Genomic DNA, 16,575 nt, shown 5'->3' on the forward strand with positions numbered 1-16,575 from the left:
GCACTAACTGAGTTCATCACTCCTGCAGGCGACGTGCAGATCCCAGGGCCGCCCACCAACGTGCACGCCTCAGAGATCAGCAGGACGTATGTGGTCCTCAGCTGGGACCCGCCTGCTCCCCGCGGCAAGGAGCCGCTGATGTATTTCATCGAGAAGGTACCGTGTGTTGTAAACCCTCACATTGTGCCGTTCAGTGGGTTGCGCTCTGAGGGAGCCGGCTGTGCTGTGAGTACGTGGCCAGCCCGGCCGTGCGAGTGGGAATCCGGGGACTGCGTCCTGGGTCTGGGTTTGCTGCCTTCCTGTGAGCGAGCGGCCCCACCCCCACCAAGGCACCGAAATGGGGGATCCGTATGTTTTCTTCCTGCCGACGCAGTCTAGCTCCCACGTCTCGAGGACGAGTGAGACCTGGGCAGGAGGGTCGTTTGCTGCTGCTCTGCGTTTGTTCAGAGGTCGCGTGGCCACTTGGTGGCGGTCTTGTACAGGGATTCACACTGCAGCTGGTGGGAGAGCCGGTTCTTGGCTGGAGGGCTCTAGGTCTGGACGCAGAGAGAAGTAGCTGTGTATTGCAGCCCTGCACACGCACACACACACTCATAAATGCACAGACATATGCACATGCACACACCCATACACACTCACACATATGCACACACGTGCGCACACACTCATACAAACATGCACACACGTGAGCACACACTCATACACGTATGCACACAGTCATAAATGTGCACACACATGCACAAATGCATACACCCATACGCATATGCACACACACTCATACATGTGCACAAGCACACACACGCACACATTTGCACACACACGAACACACATACATGCACACACGTGCACACACGTACACACTCATACATGTACACAAGCACACATAGGCACACACATGCACACACTCAGACACACATGCGCAGACACTCATACATGCACACGGGCACATGCACACACACGCACACACATGCCCACACGTGCACGCCTGCATGCACTTGCACACATGCGCACACAGTTGCACACGTGCACACACAGTTGCACATGTGCACACACACGCACTCATACATGCACACATGCACACACAGTCGCACACACACATGCACACGTCTAACCAACGACTCCCAAACCGCAACATCCTTACCGCATGCTATGATGCGCTCCGACTTTGGTCTGTCCCGTAGCGCTGGACACAGCTTTCGACCCCTTCACGGGCTCAGTGACCTGCTAGTGGGCTGTGGGCCATACTGAGAAAAATCGCTGTGGTCCAGATCCCGTGGCTGGTTTTGTGACCCTCCACTTACGCCACAGTGTGGTGTGGAGCGTGCCGTTTATGGCACACACACGGGACAGAACAAGTAACAGGTGCGTGCGGCACAGGAACGGCGCACGGTACAACTAGAGGAAGCAGACGCGGGAATGAAGTGAGCGCTATTTCAGCCTCCAGGGCGTGGACGGACCCCGTGGCCCTCACCGCTGGTCTGCGGGGCTGCCTTACGTGGCGGCTGACCCTGCAGTGCTGCAGGGCGAAGTGTTCAGGGCCCGGCGGCGTGCGCCGGGGGCCCGGGGAGCAGCGTGAGGCCCCCGGGAGGGGCCGGAGCTGGGCCACGCTGAGTGTGGGCTCCTGGCGGGCGGTCCGCCCCCAGCCCGTCTGCGGTGGTCTTGTGGTGACTTCATTCCTGTCAAGGCCCGGAAGGAAGCGCAGGAATACGGATTCCTCTTTCCCGCTTTATGCTGACACCAAGAGTGGGGGGCGGGAGCCCGGCACCCAGACGCCCAGCGGATGGCCTGCCGCATCACCCGGAGCGGAGTTTCAGCGCGATTGCGCCTCTGCTGGGTAGCTCCTGGACGGCTTCTGGGCCGTTCCCTCCGTGTTGATCCCCGTGGTTCCGAGCCCATTCCCTCCGTGTTGACGCCCGTGGTTCAGTGGCTAGTGGCCGGTCATTTGTGACGCCCATGGTTCAGCGGCTAGTGGCCGCTTCAGTGGCTAGTTTGCCTGAGGTGAAGCTCCAGACGCATGCCCTGGGGGCCCTGCTCCGGGCACGGGGACCTGCACGCGTCCTTCCAGCCTCCACCGAAGGATGAGCAGCTCCCGACTTAGCTCTGGCTCCCGAGCCTTTCTTGGGCTTCTAGAAGCTTGGCAGTAAGCCCCTTGTATTTCCTCCCTCCTCCCTGTCGTCATTCCTCCAACGCGAGGCTCCTCCTCTCTGCTCGGCCCCAGCTGAGTGTCAGACCGGGGGCGCGTGGGGGCCTCCGACTGCGGGTGCCTGCACCAGCCCCTAGACGGTGACTTCGCTCCTGCTGAAACGAGAGACAGCTTTCAATGTGACTCTGACTTCTAGAAGCCCGGGGTCATTTGAAACGCTTTCACTGTTCTTAGGAGCCTTTCCAAGGGTCACCATGCACGTGCTTTTGCTGCCTCAGGATCCCTTCAGGAAGGGGGATCTTTCTCTTTAGGAAACAAGTAAAACTTGTAACTGAAGTTAAAAAAAATAATTATCAGTGATGAGAAAATCAAATGATAAAAACGAAACCTGCAGTATAGAAAGTTTGGGAACTCCAGAGACATTATATAGAATAAAATGAAAATCACTGATAACTCCATCATGTGAAATAGTCATTATGCTTTAAAAAGTATTTATTTTTGAGAAAGAGAGAGAGAGAGGGAGAGAAGGAGGGAGAGAGTGAGTGGGGAAGGGCAGAGAGGGAGACACAGAGTCCGATGCAGGCTCCAGGCTCTGAGCTGTCAGCACAGAGCCTGAGACAGGGCTCGGACTCATAGACCACGAGATCATGACCTGAGCCGAAGTTGGACACTTAATTGACAGAGCCCCCCGGGCACCCCTGAAATAGTCATGATGAATGTATGATACATATATTAAGAGTCTTTTTCTTTATAGTCTTTTGTATACTTTATATGTCATCGGTACAGTTGGCATCCTGTGTTACATTTAGCAAAACAGTCGCTCTTCTCTGATTGAGGATCTTTATAAGGTAGCCTAAGTGACTACGTTCTCCAATGTACGGATGTATCATAGCGCGTCTTACGTTGCTGCTGGTTAGGTAGATTGCTGTTACTACGATAATAGTCGCAAAATACTGTACATTTTAAATTGAAATGTGACCAGTTGAGTTACGATAGAATTTTATGAATATCTTATCTTTCATTCTTTACAGTTCATTCCACTTTACTAAAACTACAACCTATGTGTTAATTCCTTGAAGTTTATTTGCTTTCACGTAAAACTTTTTACTGCTGAGCATTTCCAACTTGGGGTAATTTCTTACCTACTTTTCCCAGTTGAATTCCCTTTTCGCGTGATTCAGGAAAGGTTTACTGATGGCCCAGGATGCGCCCTACCCCCGGACGTCCCTAGAGATTAGTTTGGCTAGCTAAAGCAGAATGGTTCCTTCAGCACGTGTTTGGGCCGTTCTTGGCTTCCTTTGGCGAATCCCATGTCTCTTCACAGTCGGTGGTCGGGAGCGGGAGCTGGCAGCGGGTCAACGCCCAGACGGCCGTGCGGTCCCCTCGCTACGCCGTCTTTGACCTTGCTGAAGGGAAGCCATACGTGTTCCGGGTTTTGTCAGCCAACAAACATGGCCTGAGCGAACCATCGGAGATCACCGCCCCCATTCAGGCCCAGGATATGATTGGTGAGTACGGTCATGTCCGTGAGTGACCACAGCTGGGGACAGGCCCTGAGTCACTGACATCAGAGGCCATCATGTTGTGTTGAAAAAGACAATTCATGTTGTATGGGAGTTAAAATTCAAGCTGTCTTAAAATTTCATTTTACAGGAGACAGAGATCTCTTTGCCCTGTGTTGGTTGGTACTCAACATTTCTCCAAAGTTCTGTCTTATTTTAAGTTTACTTATTTATTTTGAGAGACTGAAAGAGAGCTTGTGAGCAGGGGAGGGGCAGAGAGAGAGGGAAAGAGAGAATCCCAAGCAGGCTCTGTGCTGTCAGCGCAGAGCCCGATTTGGGGCTCGAACTCCTGAACTATGAGATCATGACCTGAGCCAAAGTCAAGAATTGGATGCTTAACCGACTGAGCTGCCCAGTTGTCCCTCCATCTTATTTTCATCGAACTAATAAATGGGTTAGAAATATTTTTAGGCACTGGCCACCTTTTTAAAAACCCTGAACACACCGGAACTCCTTGCCCGTATGGCTTCAAGTTCCCTCTTGGAATATGTCAAGTAGGAGTTACAGAAATTCTGAATTGCACCAGTGAGAAAAAATTATGGTCTAATCACGATTAGATTTGGAATCCCGTCAAGTTTCTGATCAATCTGATAGAAATGTGTCTTATTTTCTTAAAATCAGTCATTTCACCCTCTGGAAATTGTTAACTACCCTGTTAGCCAAAGTGTGTGTGTCATCAGAATATGCTTTTTATTTATTTTTTATTTTTTTAAGTTTTATTTATTGAGAGAGAGAGAGAGAGAATGAGAACCAGCAGGGAGGGGCAGAGAGGGAAACTGAGAATCCCAAGCAGGCTCAGCGCTGTCAGCACAAAGCCTGATGTGGGGCTCAATCTCATGAACTGTGAGATCATGACCTGAGCTGAAACCAAGAGTTGGACACTCAACCGGTTAAGCCCCCCAGGCGCCCCTGAACGTGATTTTCAACTTTTCTGGTGGGGGTATGGGAGATTCGGTGGTTGTAATTCCTTTGTGAATCAGGTAGGACTTGGGAGGACGGAGGAAGGTCCGGCACCTTCTGGCTCCCCGGGTGGCAGCCTGCCCTCCACTTCCCTCCGTGTGCAGATTTCAGGTCGTCCTTCCCTGTGGACACAAGGGCTCGAGGGTCTGTGGTACAGCTTCCAAAACTCTGATACCGTGTCCCGTCTGTCACCGTGTCTCCCCTGCACAGCCGTGCCTTCTGCCCCTGGCCGGGTGCTGGCGTCGCGGAACACGAAGACGTCGGTGGTCGTGCGGTGGGACAGACCCAAGCAGGAAGACGATCTCCTCGGCTACTACGTAGACTGCTCCGTGGCGGGGTCCAACGTCTGGGAGCCGTGCAATCACAAGCCCATTGGCTACAACAGGTGTGGCCCTGTGGGGGTCCCAGAACTGCCGTGTGAGGGGACAGAGTAGGAGATGCAAAACCAGACAGGAGCCGCTCAGGCTCAGAGCGGTCCACGCCGTGGCGCCCACGCCCGTGAGCCTCTACACAAAGGTCCGTTTCTTATGCCCATGTAAGGGGCGCAGGACTCCAGAGCTGACAGGCTGCTCGGGTCCCCAGGCTCGTGCCTGAAACGATTAGTGTGTTCATGACAGAGGAGGCTCCAGAACCTTGACTCTCCCGACACGGGAGCAGTTAAGGCTTCCCTTCCAGCGGGAAAGTTACAGTCACAACTGCGACCTGAGAGGTGTTTTATTTTTCCGTGTTGATTTTTTGAACTTTTAAAATTGCTTCATTCGCGAAAGTGAGAGCCCGCACTCTACCACCGATTGAGACAAAGCCGGGGGACGTCCCATCTCTGGTGCAGGGGACCTGGGCCCCTCCTGCTGTGGGAGGGAGCGTCTTCACTCCGGCATCGATGCACTCCCCTTTCCTGCCAAGGGTGCAGAATGTCAGACCCTGTTAGGCCCTCTCCAGGATGTGCTTCTCCAGAAAACAGAGGCAGCTGTCTGGCTCTGCACCATGGACGGGCGGTCAGTGATGGCTCAGCCATCTTTCCCGTTTCAGTCTTCTTAAGAAAGTAATAAATTGGAAAAGGCCGTGGCTGCGAAAGAAGAGATGCGACTGAGAGCATTGGTTAGATGTTATTTAGAGTTCATGGGCGGCAAATGCAGAAAGAGATCTCAGAACAAAGAAGTGAAAATAGCATTCTCAGGCCGGAGTTTTGTAGAAGGTCACAGCACGTTCACAGGCCCGGTGAGGCCAGCGGTGACCGCTTACGCGGACCGGGCAGAGCGCCGGCCTGTGCGGGGCGACCCAGATCCTCCCGTGCCGTTTCCCGGGTGACACTTGCCAGGGGTGCTGGAGGAGGGGGCCGATGTCCCATTGCACAGATGGGCTAGCAGCCTCACCAAGGGGGAGGCACGTGACTAGGGGCCCAAATCTGTTGAGTGTGGAGGCCGGTGTTCGAGCCTCGTCTGACTAGGGTCCCTTCCGTGTCCGGAACGCTTCTGCTTCTAAGCCTTCCACACGTGGGTTCTTTTAGATGAGGACTTGAATGCTGTTTCGTGATAGACGTGTGATTCAGACAGAACCTGGTAACTGGGGAAGCGAAGGGGAGGGGGGGTGCAGGGCACGTGGGCGACACAGAGGAAGAGGGGCGCTTAGGATCTGAGGGGCTTGCTTTCCGTGCCCCCAGACCTGTGCCCCTCCAGCTCCTGGCGTAGCGAGGCGTCACGCCGCCTTCCTTCCTGACCCCGCGTGCTGGTTTGCATCAGAAAGCTAAAACTGCCAGCGTGAACCCATGTATGCCATGCGCACACAAGTTGACTCAGAGTAACGTTGGCGTGTCAACAAAACTCAACAAAACGTTGGCGTGTCCCCCACGATTTGTACTCGTGCTGCGGGAGAGAGAAAAACGGTTCAGCCACGTAGTCGCGCCCCTGATTGGTGTCTCCCTCAGGTTTGTGGTGCACGGCCTGACCACCGGTGAGCAGTACGTGTTCCGGGTGAAGGCGGTGAATGCCGTCGGCACAAGTGAAAACTCTCAGGAGTCGGACGTCATCAAGGTCCAGGCCGCTCTCAGTGAGTAACCCGCGTGGGCTCACTTACGATTTCTGACGATACACAGTGTTACGGAATTTCCGAGGAATGTCGGGTCCGATAACACTTAGGTGGGAAATAGAGCAAAAAAAAGAAAAGAAAAAAATCAGTTATTCTTTCGTTTTAAGGTCACTATTCTAATCTGTCAGTTTTTCCCGGGAAGGACTTCCAAACGTTACCATTTTCCTCTTCGAGTCCTTTCTACTAAACGAAAAGCAATCGTCTACATTTTTATTCTGTGATGAGAACGGATCTTTCCCGGGTCACCTGTGTCTCAGGTGACAGAGGACGGCTGGGCGTAGGTCACCCAGAGTTGGGGGTGGGGGAGCAGAGACGTGTCCCTCTTCAACCCGGTAGGAGAAGATGGTCCATTTCCAAATGGGTTCAGAAGGGAAATACAAATTCGTGCTCACTTGAGTGATTCTGGTGTCTGTAAGGTTCATCATCTCTGGTCACGGGGGGCACAGGTGTCGTTCATGGATGTGATGAGACGGCTCCTCGAGGCTTTCCCCAGAGGAGGGGGAGGAATCTCATATTTCAGCCATCCGGGCCAGATTTCAATAATTTATCGCCCTTGTATTATTGAAATATTGGAAGATGTCTGTGTGCCTGTGTTATTTATTGGGGGATGTGTTTAGAAATAGCAATAAATACATACGACGGACGCGTCCTCTCTTCAAAGGAAGAGATGAAAACACACAAAGATGGGTCGAGTCTGGGCGCCACCCCCCAACTGCTGCCTGCCCCCCCTTACCCCAGTGCAGGAGCCGCCCCGCGGGGCAGGGGGTGCCCAGGCCGACTCTGGGGTAACCCTCCCGCCCTGTGTCCCTGCAGCTGTCCCCTCGCATCCGTACGGGGTCACGCTTCTGAACTGCGACGGCCACTCCATGACGCTGGGCTGGAAGGTGCCCAGGTTCAGCGGCGGGGCCCCCATCCTGGGTTACTACATAGACAAGCGCGAGGCTCAGCATAAGAACTGGCATGAGGTCAACTCTTCGCCTGTGAAGGAGAGGATCCTGACGGTTGGTTCTTCCGGGTTCACGGGTCTCTGCTCTGCTTTCGCGTCCCGGGCAGAGTCCTTCCTTCGGCGACTCAGACACTAGATCACGTGACACGGAAGCAAAAGCGGGTTAAGAAAAGTTCGCAGTCTCCTGGGATCCTGTATCTCTAGAACTGGGCCTTAGGAAGCATTTTGTCCTGTGAAGCAGGAGCAGGTGCAGAGGCAAGGGGGCGGGCGGGGGAGGGGGTGGTTAGGGACACCGCCGCGGCCGGCTCCAGGCCCCGAGCTTGTCGCAGCGAGCGGCCGCGGGGATGTGAGGTTTGCGCCCAGCAGGTGTCAGTCAGGGAGTCCCCCTACCCCCCCCCCCCCCCCCGGCTTCTTTGTTGCGGTTTTCCTGAGCAAGGCTGCATGCCCGCCCCCGAGGGAGTCACTTGTCCAAACGCCTGTTCTGTCCGAGCGGAGAGAGTGGGAAGGACGTGGGTTTGGAGGAAGGAAGATCCGGGACCGAATCCAGACACAAACCCTCAGCAGCCCGTGGGCTTTCTCTTCTGACCTCTGACATTCCCACTCCTCGTTCGCACAGTGTAGGTCACAGGCTTGTGTGTGTGAACGTGTGTGCACAGTGCAAACACATGTGAGCATGCACACATGTGCCTGTGTGTGCACGTGAGCATATGAATGTGTACATGTATTTATGAATGGGTATGAGTGCACACATGTGTGTGCATGTGTGTTCACGTGTGTATGAGAAAAGCATTTACTTAAAAAATTTTTTTTACTGTTTATTTACCTTTGAGAGAGAGAGAGAGAGGGAGAGAGAGAGAGAGAGAGAGACAATAATGAGCAGGCGGGTGGGGGCAGAGAGAGACAGAGACCCAGAATCCGAGGCAGGCTCCAGGCTCTGAGCTGGCAGCACAGAGCCCGACATGGGGCTCGAACTCACGGACCGCAAGGTGGTGACCTGAGCTGAAGTCGGCCGCTTCACCAACTGAGCCACCCAGGCGCCCGAGGCCGTTGAACTTGAAACGCACTCGCTTTGCAGGTCATCTGTTTTTAGAGACAGTATTGTCTGGAAACTGCCAGGCAGCGCTAAGGGTCCTGGTCAAGGCCTTCCCTCACGTTTGGGTACAGACCCTCGTGTGGCTGAGGTCCCAACCGAAGGGCCTCCAGCCGGTGTGCTGGGGACGGTGATGGATTGCGCGGTGTCACAGAGTGAGGACCTGGTCTGGCAGGGAGGCCTCGGGTCCCCAGCCTGTGGCGGCCAATGTGCCGGCGTTCACAGAAGGGACGGGGGCTTGAGGGCGGGCCCCTCTGCTCTACTGTTCACTTGCCTCTGTGCCTTCGTGTCTTCAAGCCCTCAGAGCCCTATCTGCCGGTGTGGGGGGGGGGTCATCACGCTGCCCCTGTAGGCGAGGTTATGCAAGGAAGGAACAGGGCAAAGCAGGTGAGGTCCCCTGGAGCGGCCACATGCGGCAGGGGCATCCGCAGCCCTCCCTGACCTCACTGCACAGTTTACCGACGTGGACCCTCCCTCAGGGTTCATTCGTGAGTCAGTCGTGAACGGACTGCAACACAATGCTTATTTCATGCATTAACTTGAATAATCCGCGTAGGTGGATGGCTTGACAGAAGGCTCACTCTATGAGTTCAAAATCGCGGCCGTCAACCTGGCGGGGATTGGGCAGTCGTCGGACCCCAGCGAGCTCTTCAAGTGTGAGGCGTGGACCATGCCTGAGCCTGGTACGAGTCCCCTCTGGGGCCCCGAGTGCCCTGCGCACGCATGGGGCTGGCCAGGGGGCGGACGCTGCGGCGGACAGGTTTCCTGCGTGGGGGTGGGTAACACGCGTGCCCCACCTGGGTGCACCTGCTCTGTTTGTGAGACAGGCTGCTGGTCCTGAGCAGCGATGTGGGCTCACGAGCCATCGCGAGGGTGGCCGCAGTGCCCCCCGTGCCCCATGCACGGCTGTGGGGCCGGCCGGACGCCCCCACTCCCCCCTCCTCCTGGACGTTCTCGGACAAACGCCGATAGAGACATTCAGTAGGCAGATTAGCGATGACTGTGGTGTGAAAAAGTAGTGTTTCCCCGGGGCGGGGGCTGTGCTGTGTGGCCGGCGTGTGCGTGCATGGGCATGGGGTATGTTCCACTTTGCAGGTCCTGCCTATGATCTGACGTTCTGTGAGGTCAGGGACACGTCGCTGGTCATGCTCTGGAAGGCGCCCATGTACACGGGCAACAGCCCCATTTCTGGGTATTTTGTGGACTATAAGGAGGAAGATTCTGGAGAATGGAGCACCGTGAACGAGGCAGCAACCGCCAACCGTTACTTAAAGGTGACCGTGTTCCTCCGCTTGCTCGCTACCTCGCGGGGAGGGTGACTTTGGTCCCGCTGTGGACGGGCTCCGAGCCACCAGGCGGCCGCCCGCATAGCTCGGTGCCACCGTGCACGGTCTCCACTACTGGTTTTTTGTGCTCCAGACCTTGGAGTTCGTCTGAATAATTCAGGATCGCTCACAGACTCTGCCCGAGACACGCACAGCTTTAGTACATTTAACAAGATTGCACTGTTCCTGCTCCACATGTTTCTATTTTTAGCACCTACGGTTTGCCCGTCACTGGGGGCAGTTGTGACCCTGGTCTTTGGAGCAGGAGGCCACCTGGCTGGTTTGTTCCCCAGCTGCCCTCACCCAGGGGTTTTCGTCGCTTGACCGGGGTCTCCGTGGCGTGGCACGTACACGCCTGTACGTAAAGACCACACCTGAGTTGTGTCCCCGGCTGCACCTTCAGACACGTAAATCGGCATCGGCCTCTGGGAAGCAAGCCGACAGTGTAAAACAAGATCGGGTTCTTCTGAATGAACTGATCAGCTTCTAAGGATCTAGCAAAACAAATGACTTAGGTATACTTTACTTACCAGTGCGGATTGCGGTACACATTACCTCCGTATGTGCGAGAGGAAAATGATTTAATCCTCATGCCTCCAAATGATGGGATATCTTGCGCAGTTAGCACTCACCGTGAAAATAATATTTCGTCCCATAGAATCGTGTTAAGTATGAACCTCAGGTTGCAAACTGGAGGTGTGATTTTAATTCTGCTTTGAAACATGCAGAGAAAAAAGAAACAACGTAGCAACATTGAAGAGTGAGTGTTTGCTCTTGCAAAGTAAGGCTGGGAGTGATCGTCAGCCTGTCTCACCTCTGGCCTTCCTTGATCCTTGCGTGCAGCCGTTCTAGCTGGAAAATGAATTGCTTTTTTAAAAAGCAGGTTCACGGTAACATGTGAAAAGTATAAAGTCTGTGTCATTTGTCGACTGACATGGGGTATTTTCTCTGTCTTCCCAAGGTCTGTAACCTGCACCAGGGTAAGACCTATGTCTTCAGGGTCCGGGCCGTGAACGCCAGTGGGGTGGGAAGGCCGTCGGACACGTCTGAGCCGGTGCTGGTGGAGGCCAGACCAGGTGAGACTGGGGCGTGTAGCGACGCGAGGCGGTGGCCGGGCTGCGGGAGGAGGGGCGTGCACTCTGTGTCCGTGGGAGCGCGCGACGGCTGGGTCCCGTCGCAATGCTGGAGCAGCTGAGCGGCAGACGGGAGCGCGTGTGTCCAGCCAGCCCTGTGCCCTGGCAGACCCTCGGGTCAGGGTGGGGTGCCCCAGGCCACGTGGCAGAGTCAGTGGCAGCTTTACGTGGAGGAGGACCGCAACCGGCGGGGATGACGGTGGTCTTCGTTTCACTGCTGCCTCTGGACCAGGAGCTCACGAAGCCGTTGGTACTGCTCGTGGTTCCAAGTAGCCAAAGCCCCGTGGAGGTGACCTCTGAGGACGAGGTCGGCGCACAGGGCACGTGGGGAAGGAGTGTGCTCGAGCCGCAGCCAGGGGGGTCGGCGGTTCCCCTCCCTGGGGCTGGCTTCATTTCCTTCTGCCACCCGGCGTTCCGTGCCTCTCTGTCTTCTCGGAAACCGGTGATCTATTCGTACCTGCCCAGGCTGACGTGTCCCTGGTTCCCGAGGGGCCGACTCGGACTGGCCTGCGATGGGCCGGGTGTCCACCTGCTCCCAGAGTAGCCAGAAGTCCCCCCCCCCCCCACTGCCCCTCAGGGAAGGAGAGCAGAGAGGGGGGCCCGTGTGTGCCCACGGCTGCCTGGGCCCCTAGCAGGGGTGAGGGGCCAGATCTGAGAGAGGAAGGGTCTTCCTGGCCGACACGCTCTCCACGGCGGGACTGGACGCAGAGAGGGGGATGGACGGAACGCCCAGCGCGCTCTGCCCTCTGCTCCCGCGGTGGTTTGCCCTCCGACGGGTCCGACTCAGCGTCCTCGGTGACCGTGGAGAGCAACCTGATGAGTCGGGGTAAAAGGAGCCACCCCTCCAAAAAAAGAATCCTAAGGCGTCTAGTTGTGTCCTCGCCCTTCAGGCACGAAGGAGATCAGTGCGGGTGTGGACGAGGAAGGAAACATCTACCTGAGCTTTGACTGCCAAGAAATGACAGACGCCTCCCAGTTCACTTGGTGCAAAGCCTACGAGGAGGTCGGAGACGACGGGAAGTTCAGGATCGAGACGGTGGGAGACCAGTAAGTCCGCTTTGGAGCTGGCCGCTGGGACTCCGGGGGACCGTCACAAACGGTAACGTTTCCTATGCTTCTTCCCTTTCAGCTCGAAGCTGTACTTCAAAAAGCCGGATAAAGAGGATTTAGGAACGTACTCCGTGTCCGTAAGCGACACCGACGGAGTGTCCTCCAGTTTTGTGTTGGATGAAGAAGGTAAGGTCCACGTGACGTGGGCTCGCCTGGTTCGGCGTGTGACGCTTGGAAAGATTGACGGCAACACAGGAAGGACTCACTTAGGGAAAGGGCGTGTGCCGGGGGGAGGCTGGGGTGCGGGACATTTACAGAAGCAAACCTACCGTGGGACTGAGGAGACTCTGGAGCTTGTAGTCCGTCCGCCATGTAAATCACCGGCCCAGGACCTGCTGCCTTTATAGCTTCCCCTTGTGCTTTTTCTTCTCAAGTTTATTTATTTCGAGAGAGAGACAGAGGGAGTGAGCAGGGGAGGGGCAGAGAGAGGGAGAGAGAGAATCCCAAGCAGGCTCCGCGCTGTCAGCACAGAGCCCGATGCGGGGCTCGGACCCACCAACTGAGATCACGACCTGAGCCGAGACCAAGAGTCAGATGCTCAGCCACCTGAGCCCTCCAGGCGGCCACCGCTTCCCCCTTCTGCTTTTAATGTTGGGTTTTGCTGCATTTCGGAGGCTTGCAAGCAGGGAGGGGCATATTATCAGGTAAGTCCGTGAGATTGATGCAGGGGACACGTACGGAAGACGCCCCCTTCCCTCCCAACATTGAATAATCAGGACGATAAAAGAAAACATGCGTTTTCTGCGTGTGAAATAGGGTCTAGCCAGCAGAGTCAACCTCTCGCGCTCTCCTAGGAGTAGGAGACCGAAAGAGGAAATGAGCAAAGTCTGTTCGGGCCACGGGGCTCGGGGAAGGTGGTCTCAGGTGGGCTCACACACCCGACTCCGCTAGGCAAACGAGGGAGCCTCGGGAGGCGGATTCTTGTGCTGCCTGGGCTTCGGTCTCTTTGTGTCCAGCCCTTGTCCGCCGTACGTGCAGGTCAAGGTCAGCCTTACCAGGATGTGGGGTGAACCGTGCAGTTCCAGACAGGTTTCTTCAGGTCCTTGAAGCTTCTGAGTCCCTCCGAGCCCTCTATTAAAATGCCTCTCGTGCCTGATGAGCAGACTGTGCGGCCACCCGTGGCGTGGTGGCTGGAGGCAGTGTGGTCCCGAGGCAAGCTCACCTAGAGTGGCCGTCTGGTGTGGGTAGGTGGGAGCGGCCTGGGCCCCTGCCGGGAGGCGCCCCCTGCCCATGACATCAGGCCCCTGCGTGTCCAGTGCAGGTGCTGGGAAGCCTGGTGAAGCAAATGCAGATTTCACCAGACTGAGCAGGACTCCAGCGGGGGGCTCTGCACAGCATCTGCATGTGGGGTCCTCACTCAGTGTGCCCATGCCCAGAGACAGGGGCACATCCACAATCTGCTGCAGTGCCTTTTAGGCTGCCTTTTCTGACCCAACTCAGTGGTCCTCAAACCATTCAGGCTCCAAACACCCCTAGGTAACCCTGAAGAGTGGTCTGTACCCCCTTGGCACCATCGTTAAGCTTCTAGATGGCGTCTTTACTCTTATTTTATTTTTTAAAATTTATTTAACGTTTTATTTATTTTTGAGACCGAGAGAGACAGAGCATGAACAGGGGAGGGTCAGAAAGAGGGAGACATAGAATCTGAAACAGGCTCCAGGCTCTGAGCTGTCAGCCCAGAGCCCGACACAGGGCTCGAACTCATGGACCGCGAGATCATGACCTGAGCCGAAGTCGGCCGCTTAACCCACTGAGCCACCCAGGCGCCCCTCCTTTTAAATAGTTGCGAATGATGCGCATTTACAGCGTGTTCTGTAACGTATGTGGACTTTGGACGTCTGTCTTGTGGATGAAGCTGCAGGTTTTGCCCATTTGATTTACGGGGATTCCTACCCTTAGACCTCATCGGGAAGTCAGGCCAGCCGTCCAGTCAGGAGCAGTCCGACTTCATTGTTGAGTTCAAATCAGCGTGTTCACACATGCCTTCGTGACCACGGCTGCCTTTCTCAATTCTCATTGAGGAGGAAGGAGAGAAGGAAAGAAGGAAGCAGGGAAGAAATGGCTGAGAACCTTCAGGGTTTCTTAGCTTGTCCTTGAGACTCGGGAGTGATGCATTTTTGTTTTTGTTAACTTGTGGCAATAATACATCACAGTGAAATCGTGGGGGGGGGGCGAAGCATTTGGAAGAAGGCCATCTTGCAGGGGGAAGAAAATCACACACCACCCACCTGTCCCCAGCCTGCCGGATCCATATTAGGATCCTATGGAATTAGAGGGTCTGGAAATGGATCTCTGTAAACCTCCCCTCTGCAAGCCGCCCCCACCCCAAACCCGCTGTCCCCAAGGCTCCGCCCTCACACACCCCACCGCCCGTCGGGACCGGGTTATTAAATGGTGAGGATCTCAGTCGAAGAGAGTGTTCGAAGGTGGCTTAACTCTGACTCGTGCTTTCACTTCTGGTTCACATTTCTTTTTTTTTTTTTTTTATTTTTTTTTTATTTTTTTTTTTTTAACGTTTATTTATTTTTGAGACAGAGAGAGACACAGCATGAACGGGGGAGGGGCAGAGAGAGAGGGAGACACAGAATCCGAAGCAAGCTCCAGGCTCTGAGCCATCAGCCCAGAGCCCGACGCGGGGCTCGAACTCGCGGACCGCGAAATTGTGACCTGAGCTGAAGTCGGACGCTTAACCGACTGAGCCACCCAGGCGCCCCTCTGGTTCACATTTCTTACACCACCCCAGATTAAATCTCGGTGATGTCCCATCTCCGCTCGATTGTTTATAAACTTCTGAATGTACAGGGCAAAACCGACGCGAGTATTTTTCTTAATTTTAGAGCTTGAACGTCTGATGGCCCTGAGCAACGAAATCAAAAATCCCAGTAAGTGAGCCCGGGACCCTGCAGGCTGATGCAACCGGGGGAGGGGGGTGTTCGTTGCCGCACGGAGCTCACGGAGGAGCTCTTTGGGGCAGAGCGCCTTCATTTCACGCTCCCAGCTTACAGGCGTGTCCCCTGCACGTTTAAAACAAAAACGAATTGGTACCATAAGTCGTAGAAATTTGTATTGCATAGAGAGTGGTTAGAATTTGGGGCTTAGCATAGCTGTTCCTAATCCAAGTGAGTCGGTCAGATGGCACCTTCGGTGACTGAGTTACACTGAATACAGAGATCCATACATTGGCAGCCGTCGGATCAGCCAGGAAAGCGAGGCTGTGCCGACGGGCACACAAAGCTCGCACGGCACGCCTTTAACTACAGCAGGCTAACGAGGGGTTTATTTTTATTTCGGGTTTTCATAATCCAATTCAGTACTCCTGGGCTTCGCGTTCGCAAAAAATTTAATAACTGGGATTGATATTTTCCACCAATATGTAGCAGTTTTTCTCATAAGGATTCATGCATTATTGACTTCTGATTTCTTTTCTTCCTGTAGCAATTCCTTTGAAATCAGAATTAGCTTATGAGATTTTTGATAAGGGCCAGGTCCGCTTCTGGCTCCAGGCTGAGCACTTATCACCAGATGCCAGCTACCGATTTATTATTAACGACAGAGAAGTCTCCGACAGCGAGGTGAGTTCATGTGTGAGTGATCTGGGGCTTTGAAGAGGGCCAGGTTTTACTTCAGTAGGTCAGTTCCTTAAAGTCAGTGTTCTGTGTTTGAGCGGTAGAATTTGGGGTGTAGCAGGTTGGTGAGATGCCCGTGTGATGGCTGATTCTTGGGATGTTCAGAGATTGGCCTGGGCCAGAGAAGAGATCGGAAGCCCTCTGAATCCCAGCCTGCCAGCATTAAAAAAAAATGACACGCTATGTTTTAGAGACGTTGAGCCTGTTTTTTTTTTTTTAATTTGTGGATGTTTTTTTATTTTTGAGAGAGAACGAGACAGAGTGTGAGCGGGGGAGGGGCAGAGAGAGGGAGACACACAATCCGAAGCAGGCTCCAGGCTCCGAGCTCTCAGCACAGAGCCGGACACGGGGCTCGAACCCACGAACTGTGAGATCATGACCTGAGCCGAGGTTGGACACTTGACCGACTCAGCCACCCAGGCACCCCCGCCTGGAGACGTTGAGCCTGGTTTTATCAAAAGGTCCAGGTGACACGAGGGACGTGGGAATATCCCTGATGGATACGTGGGAATATCCCTGATGGATAGGTGTATTTATTCTCGATCGTGGTTTTGAAGGCATGCATTTTGCAACATGGCTGGCAGACCCCCCTCCC

At 54.8% G+C, this 16,575-nt stretch overlaps 1 protein-coding gene across 3 annotated transcripts in view; it reads left to right on the plus strand.

The window, feature by feature from the left end:
- Positions 1-16,575, plus strand: part of MYOM2 (myomesin 2) — a 114,074-nt gene that overhangs the window by 74,897 nt on the left and 22,602 nt on the right. For all 3 annotated transcript variants that reach the window (XM_042934169.1, XM_042934168.1, XM_042934167.1), the window contains 12 exons: positions 29-156; positions 3,468-3,651; positions 4,876-5,050; positions 6,590-6,711; positions 7,564-7,751; positions 9,343-9,469; positions 9,882-10,060; positions 11,073-11,187; positions 12,135-12,291; positions 12,374-12,480; positions 15,192-15,236; positions 15,790-15,926. In XM_042934169.1, coding sequence (XP_042790103.1) covers positions 29-156; positions 3,468-3,651; positions 4,876-5,050; positions 6,590-6,711; positions 7,564-7,751; positions 9,343-9,469; positions 9,882-10,060; positions 11,073-11,187; positions 12,135-12,291; positions 12,374-12,480; positions 15,192-15,236; positions 15,790-15,926 — 1,664 coding nt within the window. The remainder of the gene's footprint in view (positions 1-28; positions 157-3,467; positions 3,652-4,875; positions 5,051-6,589; positions 6,712-7,563; positions 7,752-9,342; positions 9,470-9,881; positions 10,061-11,072; positions 11,188-12,134; positions 12,292-12,373; positions 12,481-15,191; positions 15,237-15,789; positions 15,927-16,575) is intronic.

This window comes from Panthera leo, chromosome B1 (assembly GCF_018350215.1).
Source record: "Panthera leo isolate Ple1 chromosome B1, P.leo_Ple1_pat1.1, whole genome shotgun sequence".
Classification (NCBI taxonomy): Eukaryota; Metazoa; Chordata; class Mammalia; order Carnivora; family Felidae; genus Panthera; species Panthera leo.